At 44.5% G+C, this 16,389-nt stretch overlaps 1 protein-coding gene across 3 annotated transcripts in view; it reads right to left on the bottom strand.

Annotated features, from left to right (window-relative positions):
- arid4b (AT-rich interaction domain 4B) overlaps positions 1-16,389 on the bottom strand; it is a 50,374-nt gene that overhangs the window by 2,510 nt on the left and 31,475 nt on the right. Inside the window, exons 10-23 of one of the 3 annotated variants that reach the window (XM_084077309.1) lie at positions 15,518-15,594; positions 12,781-12,926; positions 12,178-12,250; positions 11,141-11,235; positions 10,467-10,564; positions 9,678-9,882; positions 8,955-9,172; positions 5,972-6,154; positions 4,872-4,956; positions 4,560-4,770; positions 3,175-4,404; positions 2,503-2,619; positions 1,176-1,400; positions 484-630 (exon numbers count right to left, since the gene is read on the bottom strand). In XM_084077309.1, the coding sequence (XP_083933435.1) occupies positions 484-630; positions 1,176-1,400; positions 2,503-2,619; positions 3,175-4,404; positions 4,560-4,770; positions 4,872-4,956; positions 5,972-6,154; positions 8,955-9,172; positions 9,678-9,882; positions 10,467-10,564; positions 11,141-11,235; positions 12,178-12,250; positions 12,781-12,926; positions 15,518-15,594 (3,110 nt within the window). The remainder of the gene's footprint in view (positions 1-483; positions 631-1,175; positions 1,401-2,502; positions 2,620-3,174; positions 4,405-4,559; positions 4,771-4,871; positions 4,957-5,971; positions 6,155-8,954; positions 9,173-9,677; positions 9,883-10,466; positions 10,565-11,140; positions 11,236-12,177; positions 12,251-12,780; positions 12,927-15,517; positions 15,595-16,389) is intronic. The other 2 variants (XM_084077310.1, XM_084077311.1) reach the window with 2 other exon arrangements.

Genomic DNA, 16,389 nt, shown 5'->3' with positions numbered 1-16,389 from the left:
TTAGTAGACATGCTGAGGCTTAACCCGCAGCGTAACCCCAGGCAGACGACAGGGACATTAGGGCGGCAACTATCCATTATTTCGTAGCGATTATTCTATTTTAGCGATTACTTTTTCAATTAATCGAACAATCGAGAAACATTTTATTTTATAATTATTAATTAAATAGATTTTTTTAGAATCGACTAAATCAATTAGTATGATTAAGCACTTCAGCCCTATTTTATACTTTGTGGTACAGTGTCACATAAAAATAGCAAGAATAGCAGATCTACAACGCGTCACTATGTGAAGCTTTGTGAGCTTACAGATCTAACATTTTTGATTTATTTTCCAATGGAAAAAGCCACATTTCAAATTATTCAATTGATTAAATTCTTTTTTTTTTTAAATCAATTATCGATATTTTTTTATAATCCATTAAATTGATTAGTTTTATTAACATTTTCAACCCTAGAGGACATCGCTTCAGAGTCGACTCACTTTCTCGCTCCTTCTTCTTCATGCGTTTCCGTCGGCGATCGATGGAGGCCACCTCCGATTTGAGGGACAGGTAGTGGTTCCTGATGTCCTGCAGCTTCTCCTGAAGAAACGAGATCCTCTCCAGACTGCTCATCTTCTCCAGGTCCGCTAGGTGGAACATAACAATGCATTTTAGGGACGGGTCTCTGGGGTAGAGACTAAAGAGAAGAATGAGGGCTTCGCATTGCTCTGCCTCCTTAACCAATTGAATTGAATTAAACCTGAGCATCCCTATACTAGGAGGAACATTCGGCAAAAATAGCTGATCTACTGTACAAGCTCACAATGCGTTGCGACGAATTGTGAGCTTGTAGATTCGCTATTTTCGGCAAAGATATTTGGTGTAGAGGGGAAAAAGGAGAGGACCAAGTATAGAGCCCATGTGGACCCTATCAACTAAGTACAGTATATACAGTAGGGTTTAATGTGATGTGATGTTGAGGAAATCTCAACATGCTACTAATCTCGTGTTTTTACAAAACATTTTTAAAATGTTAGGCACTAAAACAAGGTCAATCTAAATAAAACAGAATAATGTAGGATACATTAAGTAAAAATCTAGTTTTGATGAAAATATTTGACAAATTTTGCGAGTTTGTTATCCTCGTTATTCCATAGTCTTCTACAGAAGACTAACAAGTTTCAAAACGTACACATCTGGAAGCTCCACTTATAGATGCGCGGCGTTCTCCCATGGTGTTCACGGTGGTGCGTGTGATCAGAGTCAGAGTGCTTGTGGTACTTATGGCTCGAAGGAGGGGTTCGCCCAGGGCACTTGGGCGAGATGGCAGCCTTCATGTCTGAAGTGTTGGTCTTTGAGGCAGGTGATTTGGCAGTGCCCTCAACAACAGACTGGTCCTCGCTGTCACTGCTGTGGGCTGGTAAAACAAGTGATAGCAAGGGAATGAGGATCGAGAACAATTAGACCGTAATTTTACGCTCTCTTAATTCTCCAGAAAATATATTTTCTGGAGTATAGAACAAGGGTTGTTTGTGTCATGAGTACATCAACCCAGAACACGAATAATACACGGTGGTCAAAAAATGAAGAATGACGGAGGCTAATTACCTAGCTGATTTGACTCTGCAGAGTCCAGCATTTTTTCATAGAGTTAGTTATTCCACTTATTCCATGGTCACTTAGCACTTGTTACCATGTGTTTGTTCATGTTTTGGGGCAATACGCTCTTTAAATAGAAACTTTGCGTTGGCACTATTCTCGTCAACCTTGGAATAAATGTTACCTTTCTACTACTGCAAGAGGTAGAAGCCATACGAACGACCTAGAAACTAGTACTGCCTGAGTTAGTCAGCTGACAGTAGTCTGACAGCTGACAGTAGTCATTTTACACATATACACAAATGGGTATATCAACACCTACGTTTTATGCTCCCTCAAAACGAGTGAGATCTTTACTGTGTGTATTCATTTAGAAATGTGATGAGGCCGCTATGTCAACCGTGTGCGCCACGGTTATCTAAAAATAATGAACATCTCCAGCCAATCAGAATCATCCATTCTCTGTGTCCATGGCATAATGACATCTAATATTCTTTCTTTATACAGAGATTTTGCTCTTCCTTTATTTATTGGAGCGGCCATAGCAAAATATGTAGAGACTAGAGAGGCCGTCTGCGAAACATAAGGTTTCCGGTTTGTGTCACAGTACCCCTAATATGCCCATAACTGCTCCCTGGGCACTGCCCCTGTGGCAACCACTTTAACTAAATAGCTAGGATGGGTTAAATGCAGAGGACAAATTGCATGTTTGCAAGTGTACAGTGACAAACAAATACCCCAAAGGAGTGGGGTCCATATTATTATTATCATTGTTGTAAATAAATATGAAAATATTTTTCTTTTGCAAGAATTGATTAAACAATAGACAACCCCTTACTTTTGGACCATTTGACACATTTAAAATGTAATTGATGGACAGGAGGATACAGGGAGCATATTTAGACAATTCTGCAACTTACTTGTCTTTCTATTCCTATTCTTTTTGGGAGGCACACCTAGGCTCTTGCGGCTTGGCTTGGCTTTCTTTGTGGGTCCACCCGTCTGTGGTTCCTTTTGCCGCTTCTGACTCGCAGACACTTATAATATGAAAATACACGGAGATGATGAGAGATTACACAGACTGTGAACATGTTGTCAACTTTGCATATACTGTCGGGCAGGCACCTCTTATCACCGTATTTTAAACTTTTTTCAAAAATGCCGTAGGCCCTTCGCCATTCTGTCAAACAAAAGTAGCAAAAATAGCCGATCTACAAGCTCAAAACGCGTCGCAGTGCGATGCGTTTTGAGCTTGTAGATCTGCTATTTTTGAATTGGAATCCTGAAAAGTAACATTTTTATTTTATTTCAAATGCATTTAGTTATACTTATGTTAACTTTATGAACTTAAATACAAATACATTGGACATAAAAAAGACCTATCATTAAGCTACTAACATAGACTGAAGTAATTAAAGCGGGTCATGTTTGCATGTTTGGAATTGTAACAGCTGAAATCAATAATATATCAGTCCGATATTAACCTGCGGGCCGTATTAAGTGAAGGTGGGGGCCGCATGTGGCCCCCGGGCCGCCAGTTGCCCATGTATGACTTAGTCTTTGATGCTGAAGTTGTGTTTTAGGATTCATACCTTTGGATTTCTGTTCACTATCCTGTTGACTGCTGCTGCTTAGTTCCACGCTGCAGTTGCTGTTGCAGGAGAGGCTGCCATCGAAGGCCTTGGAGGGGGATCCGGTGCCGTCGTCTGGCGGAAGGTCTTGCAGCTCCCCACCCAGACTCTCGACCTCCACCGTGCTGCTGTCCGTCTCACTGCGCCCCCCTGTCCCTTCCTCTTGTGTGGGTCCCGGGGGCGGAGTGGCGGAGGTGGCCTCCGAAGGCAAGACCGCGGCCATAGAAGGCGGAGGGGAGGAAGGCTGCGTGTCACCGGACTCTTCCACAGCACTGACGCCCATGTTGGGGGACTCGGGCGTCGTCGGTGGCGTGTTGAGAACAGAGTTACTGCCGCTACTAGGAAACTCCTGCAGTTTGTCGTTGTCCATCTGTTCCTCGGATGCCTCGTCCTCTGGCATGGCTTCTTGCTCTACTCTGGTCTCCTCCAGGCCCGACGACACGGCCGGAGGAGGGGAGTTGGCCGCCTCCGTGTCCGAGTCGGAGAACAGCTCCTTCAGCGTCTTCTTAGGCCACTGGGCCTGGATGCTTGACCAAACGTCCTTCTGGCCCTTTGTGCGGACCGCAGGCCTTTCATCAGCGCTGCCACCCATTTTAACTCTTTTTTCGGGGATCTCCCAGAACGCAGCGGGTCGCCCAGATTTGGTCTTGTCCTTCATCCCATTGTACTTCTTGGAAGGTGAACCTTTGGTTTTTGGGCGGCTTCGGTCAATTTCCTCCGCCTGGGACTCGGTGACAGTTGGCCCTTCGTCCTCCGAGCTGCTACTCGATGAGGCGCCCCTCTCCTCCCCGGGGCCGCCGCCTCCTCTCTCCTCCAGCTTCCTCGGGGAGCCTCCAGGCAACCAGTCGGCGCTCCTGGTGCTCCTGGTCTTGGCTTTGGACGAACCTTTCGCGGCCCTCTCCGCTGCACAGTCAGATTTCCTCTTCCTGGTGCTCACCTCGCCCTCTGACTCTGGTGGGACTCGGCGCTTTGTGACCTCCGGACCCTCTACACCGATGGGATCCTGGCTCTTTCCTGCGACCGAAGGAGGTTTAGGCCCTTCGGGAGGCACCCCGTCCTCCCAGCGCTCCAATGCCTGTGGGGGCTCTGGCGGGCCCTTTCTGAGGCCGATGCGGCAACCCGGACGATCATCTTCATTGTGCTCCCCTTCCTCATCCTCACGCTCGCTGTCGTCTGTGGACATTTCAGAGGCTGAGCCAAAAGACAGAAACTCTGCATTAGGTTCAGTTAGCATACTAAAATCACCATACAAAATAAAATCAATCACTTATTCACTTCACTGTCAAACATAGCCCTAATCTGCTTTTATGTGTACATGAGGACTACAGGCTCACGAGGGTTGCTACCTTGCAGGCCATTGAGGATAGAAGTAATTTCAATAGACTTGACGGGAGACTGCTGAGTCCCTTTGTCCTCACCCTCCTCCAACTTGGAAAATACATCCTGGCCTGGGCCAGACTTGCATGAGCGTGGGACCCGGTTGTTGTTCGGGGAAGGGCCCAGGTCTTCTCTGTCGTTGAGCCTCTCCAGCCTGTCTCGTTCCCTCTCCGCTTTGTTCTGTTGGGAATTGAACATGGTGATCGGTGGCTCGATTTGTGACACAGACTGAGTCAAAAAAAGAACAGCTACGAAGCCTCTTTATTCTCACAAACTCATACCTTTATTTTTCTGCGATGCTTGATTTTTGGTACATTCTTATTAGCTGGGCGAACAATCTTGTCTGCCTTGATCCATTCATCATATCTAATGGAAAACACAAAGAAAAAGAAAACAATGTCACCGTTTGCAGCTTAGGGAACAGCTCAGTAAACACGTTCTCTCACACACAACCCCACCACACAGAGACCTCTAACATCTGACCCCGACTTGTTGCTGTGATACAATGAGCCTCAACAGCAAAGAAACAGATCCAATGGGGATTGTGAGGGAAAGGACAAACCTTTTTGCAATGAAGAAGAGAAACATCATGAAAACCAAACAACCACAGAAACAAATTCAAAAACAGATCCCAAAAGTACCAAAAGGTGCTACTAGGGTCATGTGAGGAAATGAACACAAGATTTACAACGTCACACACCACAGACACAATGCAGAGAAAATCCCTCCATCTTTTATAGAGAGCTAGAGGTACCACACGACAACATTGAGAATGACACACATGAACTGGTCTCGCTAGAAAGCTGGAAAGTTGACTTCTGTTTCATGGTTCCCTAGCATTCTACTTAACACTGCATTTACCCTGACCCATTGGGGAGGGGGGGAGAGGGTTGAGAGGTAGAGGTGAGTGTAGCAGCACTTTGATTGGCCTTTTTTTCTTTTTAGTTACCCCAAGAACTACAGCTTGTTGTCAGATTATACAAAGTCCAATATTCTGCGAAAATGGTTGAGGTGAAACCATTTCCAAGAGTCAAAATTGGCTTAAGCACGTCTGTATACTTCAGTGAGACAGACAGCAGGGGGACAGACAGACAGGGGGACTCAGCGAAAAAAAGACTGAGCGAGGGAAGCTGAGGAATCAAATGACCCAATTCCGTTTCTGCCACTAGATGGCTCAGTGTAATCCATAATCATCACGAGTCCCCGTCTGAGGGAGGACTCGGATTAGAGGGAGCAGAATTGCAAAAGCGGGATGCTATTGCCATTGGGGAATACCCGCTTAGTGGCAATCCCCCCGTGGCTACGTTGGAAGATAAGAGCTGTCTCTTTTTAGAGGGTTGTATATATAATATAGATGATTTCTCCCCAGTTCCTGTCTTACCTGACGTTCCAGCCACAGTAGTGCACCAGGTAGAGCACCTCTCCCCCCTCCAGGTCTGCCTCTTTCACAGTGGCCTCGTACGTCTTCAGATTGCGGGCTCGCCCGTACCTCACCTGCACCTTCATCCCCGGGGGGTAACACTCAAACTCCTCCCCTTCCTCCCCCTCCTGACTGCTGTCATCCCTGCAAGAAAGACAGTTCAGCACTTCCTGACCCTACTGTAGGCTGCCTCAAAGTGACACCAGAAAATAACCCACCCTCCTTCACTGCCTATTTGTATTGACTTTTGGCCTGTCTTCAGATAAATCCTCTCCACCTTGATCTGCCCTGACTCATCATGACCATTAACCCCCCCCCCCCCCCACTCCCCCCCACCCCACCCTAAATAAAAATCATTATACATTTTGCCTGTCCAAACTTCTACCAACACAAATGAGACATAAATCTGTCACCTGAACTGCCATTCTCTTTCTCTTGTTAACTACACCACTGCGTAAACTTTCAAAAAGAAAATCCCAACAGCTGGTATTATTTACAGTGAGCCTCTCAATGGCCATAATTGAGACACTTTAATGGAGCAAATGGTAAATGATAAATCAAATTCAATCATCTAGCGTGATAATTCACGATACCATCTAGGCCGTCTAACTCAACATCCACACACAACACAGATTGGATTCTTCACATTCTTCACACACGCACACACACACACACACACACACACACACACACACACACACGCACACACACGCGCGCACACACACACACACACACACACACACACGCACGCACACACGCACAACAACACACAACACACAAAACACACACACGCTATCGTTTCAGTTAAGAGGCAGAACAGCCACAAGGTGGAGCTAAGGGACATGAGTCAGTGAGTCAAGGCTGGAGCGTGAGGGTGGGGGGTGGCACGGCAGACAGGTTGTTTAAGGGGGGCAGGGGACACAGGTTAGCACGTCAAAGCACAAGTTAGCAGGCAGCACGGTATAGTTGAAAAGATGTTTCATACAAGACTTCAGCGCAAGAGAGGAAAACTGTCTCAACAGTTGCAGTGACCAACTTACACTAGCCTAGCTAGCCATGAGCCACAATGCAGTGCTCCATAGTTCTGTCTCAAACAACCTCTTGGAGACTACAGTTTCTGCTGACAACAGACATCCGAAAAGATGCGCCAAATCAAACTTGATTCAGCAGCTCTCCAAATATGATGCTGATTTGGAAAACAGCTTCACTTCTCCTGTGATGAAAGGCTTCTGTGATCATGAGGAACAGCACACGTTGTGAGACCAGCCTGAAGTAGATGAACCATTTCACTGGCACACTCTCAACCAGACATATAAAGTGCCTGTGTAGAGAACTGTGGCAAGTATTGCTTTAATTAAAGCAACTGTGGCACTGCTACTAGTCGGAGCCAGTGGTAGTGGCATTGATCTACAGTACCAAGCCTGTGATAAGCACTCGGTTGCCTTGAATGGAGTACAAACAAACTTCTTAAACACTCTAAGCAGCCTCAACTGAAATGTTCAAGGCTTTGCCTACTTTGCCCATCAGAAGCCAATACTAAAAAGACAACATCTATACTGACCAGGAAACCAAGATCTAGAGCTACGGCATAGAACCGAATGGAAAAGCGTGTGATTGAGGCCAAGCAATAAATTAAGCCAGAGCAATAATTTATCCAAGCTGCAGGATAATGGCACTTTTTTTTTTTTTTTTTTTAACTCAACTGTCCTTCCGGAAGGATGCAGTCTTCAATCTACCATCTTCCTTTTAGGCTGTGTTATAAACGCACCAGCGGCGACACCTACTGACATGGAACACTGAAATAAAGCTGAACAATCAGAAGCCACAAAATGACAGAAGACAGAGTGAGCCGGTGCAGAGAGAGCTTTGGTAAAGATCTGTGCAGCAGGAAATAGAAGTAGCGCACGGCCATTTCTTTTTTCACAGAGGACTCTGCGGTGTGTGTGTGTGTATGTGTGTGTGTGTGTGTGTGTGTGTGTGTGTGTGTGTGTGTGTGTGTGTGTGTGTGTGTGTGTGTGTGTGTGTGTGTGTGTGTGTGTGTGTGTGTGTGTGTGTGTGTGTGTGTGTGCGTGTGTGGGTGGGTGGGGGCTAAGCTGTCTAAGAGAGCCAAGAACTCCTAGCAGGAGTTAGGGAGAGAGAGGGAGAAACAGAGACAGAGCGAGACAGACAGAGAGGGAGAGAGTGACAAGTGCGTGAGTGGAGATAGACAGTAAGTGATCGAGAGAGAGAGAGAGAGAGAGAGAATGAAATGGAGATAAGACCAACAGAGACAAAATGATGGGAGAGCCAGAGAGGGACAGACAGATATGGGAAGAGAGACATGCAGCAGAGCAAGGAAAGAGACAAACTGGACTGGCAGCTCTCAGTTGCCTCTGCAGACTGGTGGAAACCAAGCCATGAAGAACAATAGTGGCACAGCAGGCAGTAGGCGATAGAGAGAGATTGAGAGAGAGAGAGAGAGAGAGAGAGAGAGAGAGAGAGAGAGAGAGGGGGGGGGGCTGCTCCTCTGTCTAAAGTGGTTAAGATGCTGGTTAAAGAGCAGGTAGGAAGAGGAAGGGTGTCAACCTCTATCATCTATCTCATCAGCCGACAGGGTATTATATCTGTAATATCTGCATTGGCACAAAGTTATATACAATAGTATATATATATATATACTGTGTATGTGTATGTGTATATACATATGCTTTTGCCAGGTTTGTCAGGAAAACATCCTCATGACACTTCCAATTGCCGTACATACAGTATTGATGCCAGATTGTATGACACTCTACTGCGTTATGATTCAGTTACCCTGTGAGCTGAGGCGAGACCAGGGACCTAGTGTGTGTTTGTGTGCACGTACGTGCACTGATGATATCATTACCACTACACCCTATTCTAGGAGGCGGGGGGGGGGGGGGGGGGGGGGGGGGCGGGGGTACCACCACTCAGGACCACCTACCCAGAGTTGTCCTTGCCCTCCACCTCTTCCTCGGGCTCCTGCTTGACGTCTTCGGCTCCGAGGTGGTGCGTCGTCGCCGCCACCGCCGACGGGCCCTCGTCCGCGTCTCCCTTGCGGGAGCCCTCATCTTCCTCTTCATTGTTATTCCCTGCATCTTTTCCCTCTGGCTTTGATGTCTCAGCCTCCATTTTGCTTCGGCCTGATTCCGTTTTCTCTTCCTGTGGGAGAGAGATTATTTTATGATGGATTTTCTTTTCTTCTTTCACTTCGACTATCGGAGCAGGGTGGTCAGAAGAATCATATCTTATAAATGAGGGACATGTCGTGCATATGACAAAAAGCGCAGGGAAATAAATAATAACAGCTTTTACATGAGATGTAGAGCCAGAATCGATATATCAGCGATTATTTTACTATTCTAATGACATCGTTATCATCAATTGTGCAGCCTATGTGCCCTAATTTTGAACCACTTATACCCTAGCGTCCCTAATTTGGGAAATGTCATTGTAGGTATTTTATTATTTTGCTTATAAGTTAAATGTTCTAAAATAGATACTTTAACTTTGACTAAATCGGTCAAACCATCAGTAATCGGTGGTCTAGGAGACTCTCTAAAATCGGGATCCGCATCAAACCCCAAAAATGTGGCAACGGTCAGGTTCTAGTCAGAGGAATCTGTAGCATTTCAGTGACATGCAAAGTGGAGGGGAGCATATGCACCTTGCAGACTGCAGGCTGAACGCTGCTGGGCTCGTCCTCCAGGTGAACGTTCTGCTCTTCCCCGGGGCAGGAGGAAACCGCGGGGGCGGCACACCCGGCCTCCCCTTCAGGCTTCACCTCCCCTTTAGGCCCCCGTTTCAACGGCAGGTCCATCCGGAAGGTAATGGCCGTGGAGGTGCAGTACTCCTCAAATCCTAACAGGTACCTTTGCAAAAGAACACACACACACCCGTTCCCAGTCAACACGCCCGAAAGGGCCTCGTTTTTTAATCATAATAATAATTTGGTCCCCACTCCATGGGGGATTTTTCATCACTATATATTTGCACATAAGTTAAATTTGTCCTAGGGGTTAAATGTCTTGCTCAGGGACACTTCGACACATGGGGGGATTTATACCTATGGCCGTCATACTCCTGGCAAATAATGCATATTTTCCATACATAATTCACTGCAAAACCCAGAGTGTTAGTCAAATTAAGACTCTGGGTTTTGAAGTGTTCCTGGTCTGCGAATAAGAAAACTGAGTTATCTGCTTGGCTGTCCCTGCAGGGCTTTTAAGGTTGAGTCGATTTAAATCAGAAGCTGTATATATGCAAGGGAAAGTGCAAGTACAGTGCAGAAAAACCTTGAAGGGCTTCACACGGGTGCCATGCAGGTTAAGCTGCACGTCTGTCCTTGAGTTGGTGAAGAATCAGCAAGCGTAGGAGGAGAGAACAGAAGCTGTGTCTGTCCAAACCGCGCTCACTGCCACAGGGAGACATGGAGGAATAAAGTGCATGTACTTACTTGCGGTAAGCGCATTTGACATTGTAGCCGGCGGCTGAATTGAGCACAGGGATCCCGAGGTCCTGATAAACCTGCTTCCAAACGGAACCGCTCTCGATCTGCTTGGACAAAAGGAAATGCATACAAAAAGGGAGGGAAAAAAAGTTTCAGAGTCGACGCTGCATCAAAAGCTGGAAAGTGGCGAGCAAAATCAAACTAGGCAGGTTAACCCATTCAACCCAGGAACGCATCTGTGTCATTTTAAGATTTATTTGGCTATTCAAAAATAGCAGATATACAAGCTCGTAGATCTGCATTTAATTTTTTTTATCGTGGAACTTTTGTGTAAATCTTTGAATATATATATTTTTAAAGAGAACAACTCAAATCTTTGCTCCATGGGGTTCCCTGGAACAAATCGTTTTTGCGGCCAAATACATATCTAAAAAATGATTCTAAATCCTAACAGTATGTTGCTATATCAGTGGTGGTCCAACCTTTCCATGTCAAGGACCCCCAAAATAATATGTATTTGGCCGTTGACCCCCATCTCAAAATATGTTCCAGGGACCCCTAGAAGCACAGTTAAAAATGTTGTTGTATATCTGCTCTTTTTTGAATAGCCAAAGAAATCTTAAAATGACACAGATGCGTTCCCGGTCTTAATGGATTAAAGGTGCCAGTGCAGCACTTACATTGTGGAAGCCTCCCAGTTTGTGCACCAGCCTGTGGAGCTTAAAGAGATTGAGGTTCCTGTAGCCAAGCACAGGCCGCTTGTTGATTGCAGTTCCTGCAGGAGAGAGAAGCACCAGAGGGTTTGATCATCACCACAATGCTATACTATAGAGCACTGGTTCCCAAACTTTTTAGCTCAAGACCCAAAAGAGAAATTGGACGTTTGCCCGGGACGCAAACTCGTTTTTTATTTTTAATTAATTCAAGAAAATTAATAGATTTTTTTTATTTATTTATGAAATACTTGTTGGAATTGTTTTTAATTGATGAAAAGTTGTGATTTATTTTGTTTAAAAGTTTTTAAATCTTTTGAAATAATATATATATATAACATTTTTTATGTAGGAAACGAAAAAAGGGGATATTAACTCGCGACCCATAGAAATTGGTCCGTGACCCAAACATGGGTCCCGACCCACTGTTTGGGAAACAGTACTACAGAGTTTAAATACTTTCTGTATGTGGATCAGTCAATCGCGTAATTCATTTCAATAGAGAGACAGAATGAAAAAAGTTATATATACACACAACTATATAGATTTTCATCTTACTTGTATTACCACCTTTCTTTTAATTTCTATGGGCATCCCTATTTCGGCCATGTCATAATAGGCAACATTCAGCGAAAATAGGCAAACATTTGGCGGAAATAGACAATCTACAAGCTCACTAAGTGTCACCTTGCGATGCCTTGTGAGCTTGCAGATGAGCTATTTTTGCCAAAGAGTTTGTTATAGAGGGAAGAAAGGAGGGGTACAAGTACAGGACTAAGTATAATTATGTTTAAGTGGTAAACTTAAATGAATAAATAAATAACCTACTAATATAATTAGAGGTGAGAGAGACATACAGACATACATTGCAATTGAAATAGGATTTGTTTGGTATAATTTAGTTTCTATATACTTGATTATGGCCTTGTCCTCCTGTGCAAACAAACTGAAATGAATATTACCGACAAAATGATCAGTTAATGATCACTTAGCATCAGGCTTACCTCTATCCTCCATGAACTTGTAGAGCTGCTGTAGGAAGTTCTCCCTCTCCTCTGGGAACGGCTCAATTTCCTCCTACAGACGGGAAGTAGGAAGCGAACAGTTAGGTTCCACTGCCAAGGGGGAAGACTGCGATTGGAACTAATTTTCACCCACTGTAAAACCCCTGAGTGTTAATTCATCTTTTTGGTTCCATTTTGTACACTCTCACGTGATACAAATGGATAGATTGAACACTGAGGATTTTACTGTGTACATCAGTGATGATTTTGTTTAGTTTTAGTTAAAATATATTTTTGGCAGGCCGTGATGCCATCGAAATGGCTGGTTTTCACTTAGCTGCATGCCAAAAATAGCTGATCTACAAGCTCACAACGCGTCGCGCTGCGACTTAGTTCTACTGGATCTCTTCTCCACTAGTCCCTCCCTAACATTTTAGTCTAGTTCTTATTTGCTGACGAAATTGTCAGTATATTCAGTCTTAGTGTTAGTCATCGTAGCTTAGTTTTTATTTCGTTTTCGTAAGTGAAAAAAGTTAGTCGACAGACACTTTTTGTCATTTGACAAAATCAACACTGGTACTGTACACTGTACTTGACAGTTACCTCCTCTTCGCTGTTGGCATCTTCTTCCGGCTCCTCCTCTTCCTCGTCATCATCTTCATCACTGCTAGAGCTCTCCTCTTTCACCTCCGTCCTCCAGGAGCCGGGCACCGATGAGTGTCGCTGGAACTCCAGCGCCGCGTCCAGCGCTGTCAAACACCACACACACACACACACACACATTCACATTAACACTCAATAGCTGAATCAGTGTTTCTCAAAGTGGGGTCCGGGACCCCCAGTGGTCCTTGAGGGGTTTCCAGGGGGACCCCCAGCTAAATCAAAAACAGTTTAACCACTTTAACCCTACATACATCGGCTATTTGAAAAGCTACAAGCTCACAACGTGCCATAACTTCAGTGTTTCTTATTTACAATCGAGTGCTGGAATGGTAACCTAGCAACGTTTATTTTGCTTCTCACACAGGCCATAGGATCTTAATGAAAAATGTCCCAAAGTAACAGGATATATTAACAGAACAGAGATAACGAATGCGTTGATGACCTTTTCGCAACCCCCCTCATAACTCCTGATATAAAATGTAAGAATATATATCATGCTGTGTACTATGATGTGTAAATATAGTGGAAGAAACCAGGTGGTACCAATAAAATATGAACGGCTGCGGCACAGTTTGTGTTTATCATTTTTTTTATTTCTGTGAATGGGTTTTACTGCCCGAGGGGAAAGAGCAACTGCTCACTTGATTGACAGTCCAATAGATTGTGTATATACATGGAGAGAAACAGACAGCCAGAGTAAATATTACCCTGATAAACAACACATTGCCATAGCTTGGATGAACATATTTCACTTCCTGCCTCTACATCATTTTGTTTATGCTGCATTCAGTTTGTGTGTGTGAGTAAATAAACAAAGACTGCTGGGCGTATGATGGGAACGTACACAACATGCATAGTAAAATCCTGAGTTAATTTATCTATTTGTAACTCTAAGCTGGATTAACACTCAGGATTTCACTGTGCTACGTCCAAAATCCTCTACAGTCTTGTGGGTGCCATGATGGAACAATGATGCAAGAGAACAAAGCCGAATGGAAACACAGCGGCCGGCATCACGGGGGAAGACTAAACAAACAAACAAACAATATTTGGTGTTTTCAACACAAAAACAATGACAGCTAATAAGGCTATATCATCTCCATGACCACATATCCAGGGATGGGTGAGACGCTGGCTCGGAAACCACCGCGCTGTTCAACAAGTGGATCATAGTGACACTGGCTGCCAGCATGTCACCAGCAACACTGTACGCTAGACATTGGAAATACCAGCGGAAAGCACTGCTCTAGTCAACACATAAGCCCTAGTTTACTACTTTTTTTTTGACAAAGACATTTTTTGAAATTGTCAACCTATAACGACATGTCCAATATCGGGATGCCAGGTTTCAAGTGCTTAACCAAGTGGACCATAGTGACAGTGACAGTGCCAGAATGCCACCGACAACACAGTGCACAAACTAGTCCCTGGAATCACAGTGCCTCGAGGAAAACTGGACCATATAAAAAAGAAAACAAAAACAAAACAAAGACATTATAATGTCTCGAGGGAAACGGGGACCGTATAAACAAGAAAACAAAATAAAACCCAAGACATTCTGACAAACAGCTGCGCATCAGCCATGGGGGGGGAATGCTCGCCAAGTCTGGGAAAAAAACTGTGCCATCTTTATGCCCAGCGGCAGAAGCATCTGCATTCAGCCATACTGAAACAGGTGGGCTTTGTCTAACCACCATGGCAGAGGATTGCCTCCCCCCCCCCCCCCCCCCTGTATTTATTTTTTACACAAAGCGTAAACTGTCACAACCGTGACAGAGTCAACTGCCTGTGAATACCAAGAGGCTGATTATGAAGAGCTGTTGTCCAACTGTAATTATGAGAAGCGAAGGGAGCTATGGAGAAAACAATGTGGCCAGCCTAAAAAAAAAACATCTGGTAACGGCCGTTGAAGGAAATCACCCTCCAGAGTGGCAGGAAAGCCCGGGCTTCATTGTGCCAACGCCCATTATAGTTCTGCATGTATTTTCTGCGATAATGCTAGGCAGGAGACCAATACATTCTAGTAGGTATAATCTACGGCAGTGGTTCTCAACATTTTCAGGCCGTGCCCCCCAAAATAATCACATTCCCAAAATAATCATATTTGAACTGGGACCCCCAAAAATAATCATATTTGAACTGGGGACCCCCCAGTCCCCCGTTGTGAGCTTGCAAATCGGCTAGTTTCAAAGTTTTGCCTCTTCCTTATATTATTTGACAATTTGGCCAATGTTTGACCAGTTTTTGTTTTTGATGCACTTTTGGTCTTTTTCTTGTGTTTATTTTTTTTAGGTATTAAAAAGGTCTAAAGCCGGGATATAGTCCTTAAATTGCCACTTCACTGTCTGGGGACCCCCCCATCATCAACCACTGATCTACGCCACTGGTTGAGCCCCCCAAGGGTCATTGAGGGGGTTCCAGGGGGCCCCAGCTAAATAATTGATAGTTAGGAACCACATTGACCCCTACGGATCTGTAACTCTGAGAGCCAGCATCCATCCAGGAACAGAACATTTATTATAATATTGTTTTTTAACACTTCCACCAGAGTTAAAAGAACCCACTGAGTATTTTACTGTGTAGATTGGAGTCCCTGTGATAATAATGATTAAAAAAAACTGGGGGTCAATTAAAGAAATAAAAAAGTTCACGGATCTATGCTTATATTTCTGCTCACCTGGTTTGAGCCCTGGGTCAGCTTTTGGTGGAGAGTCGCTGTTCATCTCTCGGACGTCCTTCCGCAGCACCATGTTACTGAAACACATGAAAGAGTCCAGATTAATAATATGTACTCACACCGTCCGTAGCAGGCCACTGCATACTGTGTAAGCCCTGTACACTGTCAACTCTGAGTGTGAACAGACACCCTTCACTTCCAATTGATTTTCCATTCGAAGCCCATATAATGTGCTGTTACCCCGCCCAGAGCGGTGTGAGGTGGGGTATTGTAATCCCTATATCTGTGTCGACAAGGTCAAGGTCACAATTCAAGGTCAAAACTGAAAACAGATGGGAGGATTTTTTTTCATGCAACTTGATGGGAAGGATCAGTAAGCTGGCCCAGAGGGACGATTCACTTTTGGGTCAAAGGTCAAGGTCACAATCAGGTTCAAACTATCAAGTTCAAAATGACATATAGAGACGCAGAACAGATTTTGGTGTGAGCTAGGTTTGCACCTCCTCCAGGTGCATTTTTGTAATTATGTTAAGCAACCATTAGCGTTTGCAACTTGATTGGAAATCTCATATTACCATTTCTAACAATAGCATGTGTGAAGCCACGGTAAATGAGGTGTATGTAAGTCAATGGATTTAACCACATGAACCCAATTTCCAGAATTGTGCTAAATAACAAAAAAACATTGCAGATCTATAAGCTCACAATGCATCACATTAAGATGCATTGTAAGCTTGTAGATTTGCTATGTTTTATTATTTAACAAAATTTTGGAAACAGGGTTTCTGTGGCTAACAGTCTTTCTTGAGCAGTGGTGGCAGGCACCCATTTTATGATTCTCTCTCAGCTTGAAACACACCTTTGAGAAAATA

The sequence above is a fragment of the Gymnoscopelus microlampas genome (assembly GCF_963454915.1).
Source record: "Gymnoscopelus microlampas genome assembly, chromosome: 13".
Taxonomy (NCBI): Eukaryota; Metazoa; Chordata; class Actinopteri; order Myctophiformes; family Myctophidae; genus Gymnoscopelus; species Gymnoscopelus microlampas.
The sequence above is the reverse complement of the archived record's forward strand: the minus strand, read 5'-3'. Positions and strand labels throughout refer to the sequence as shown.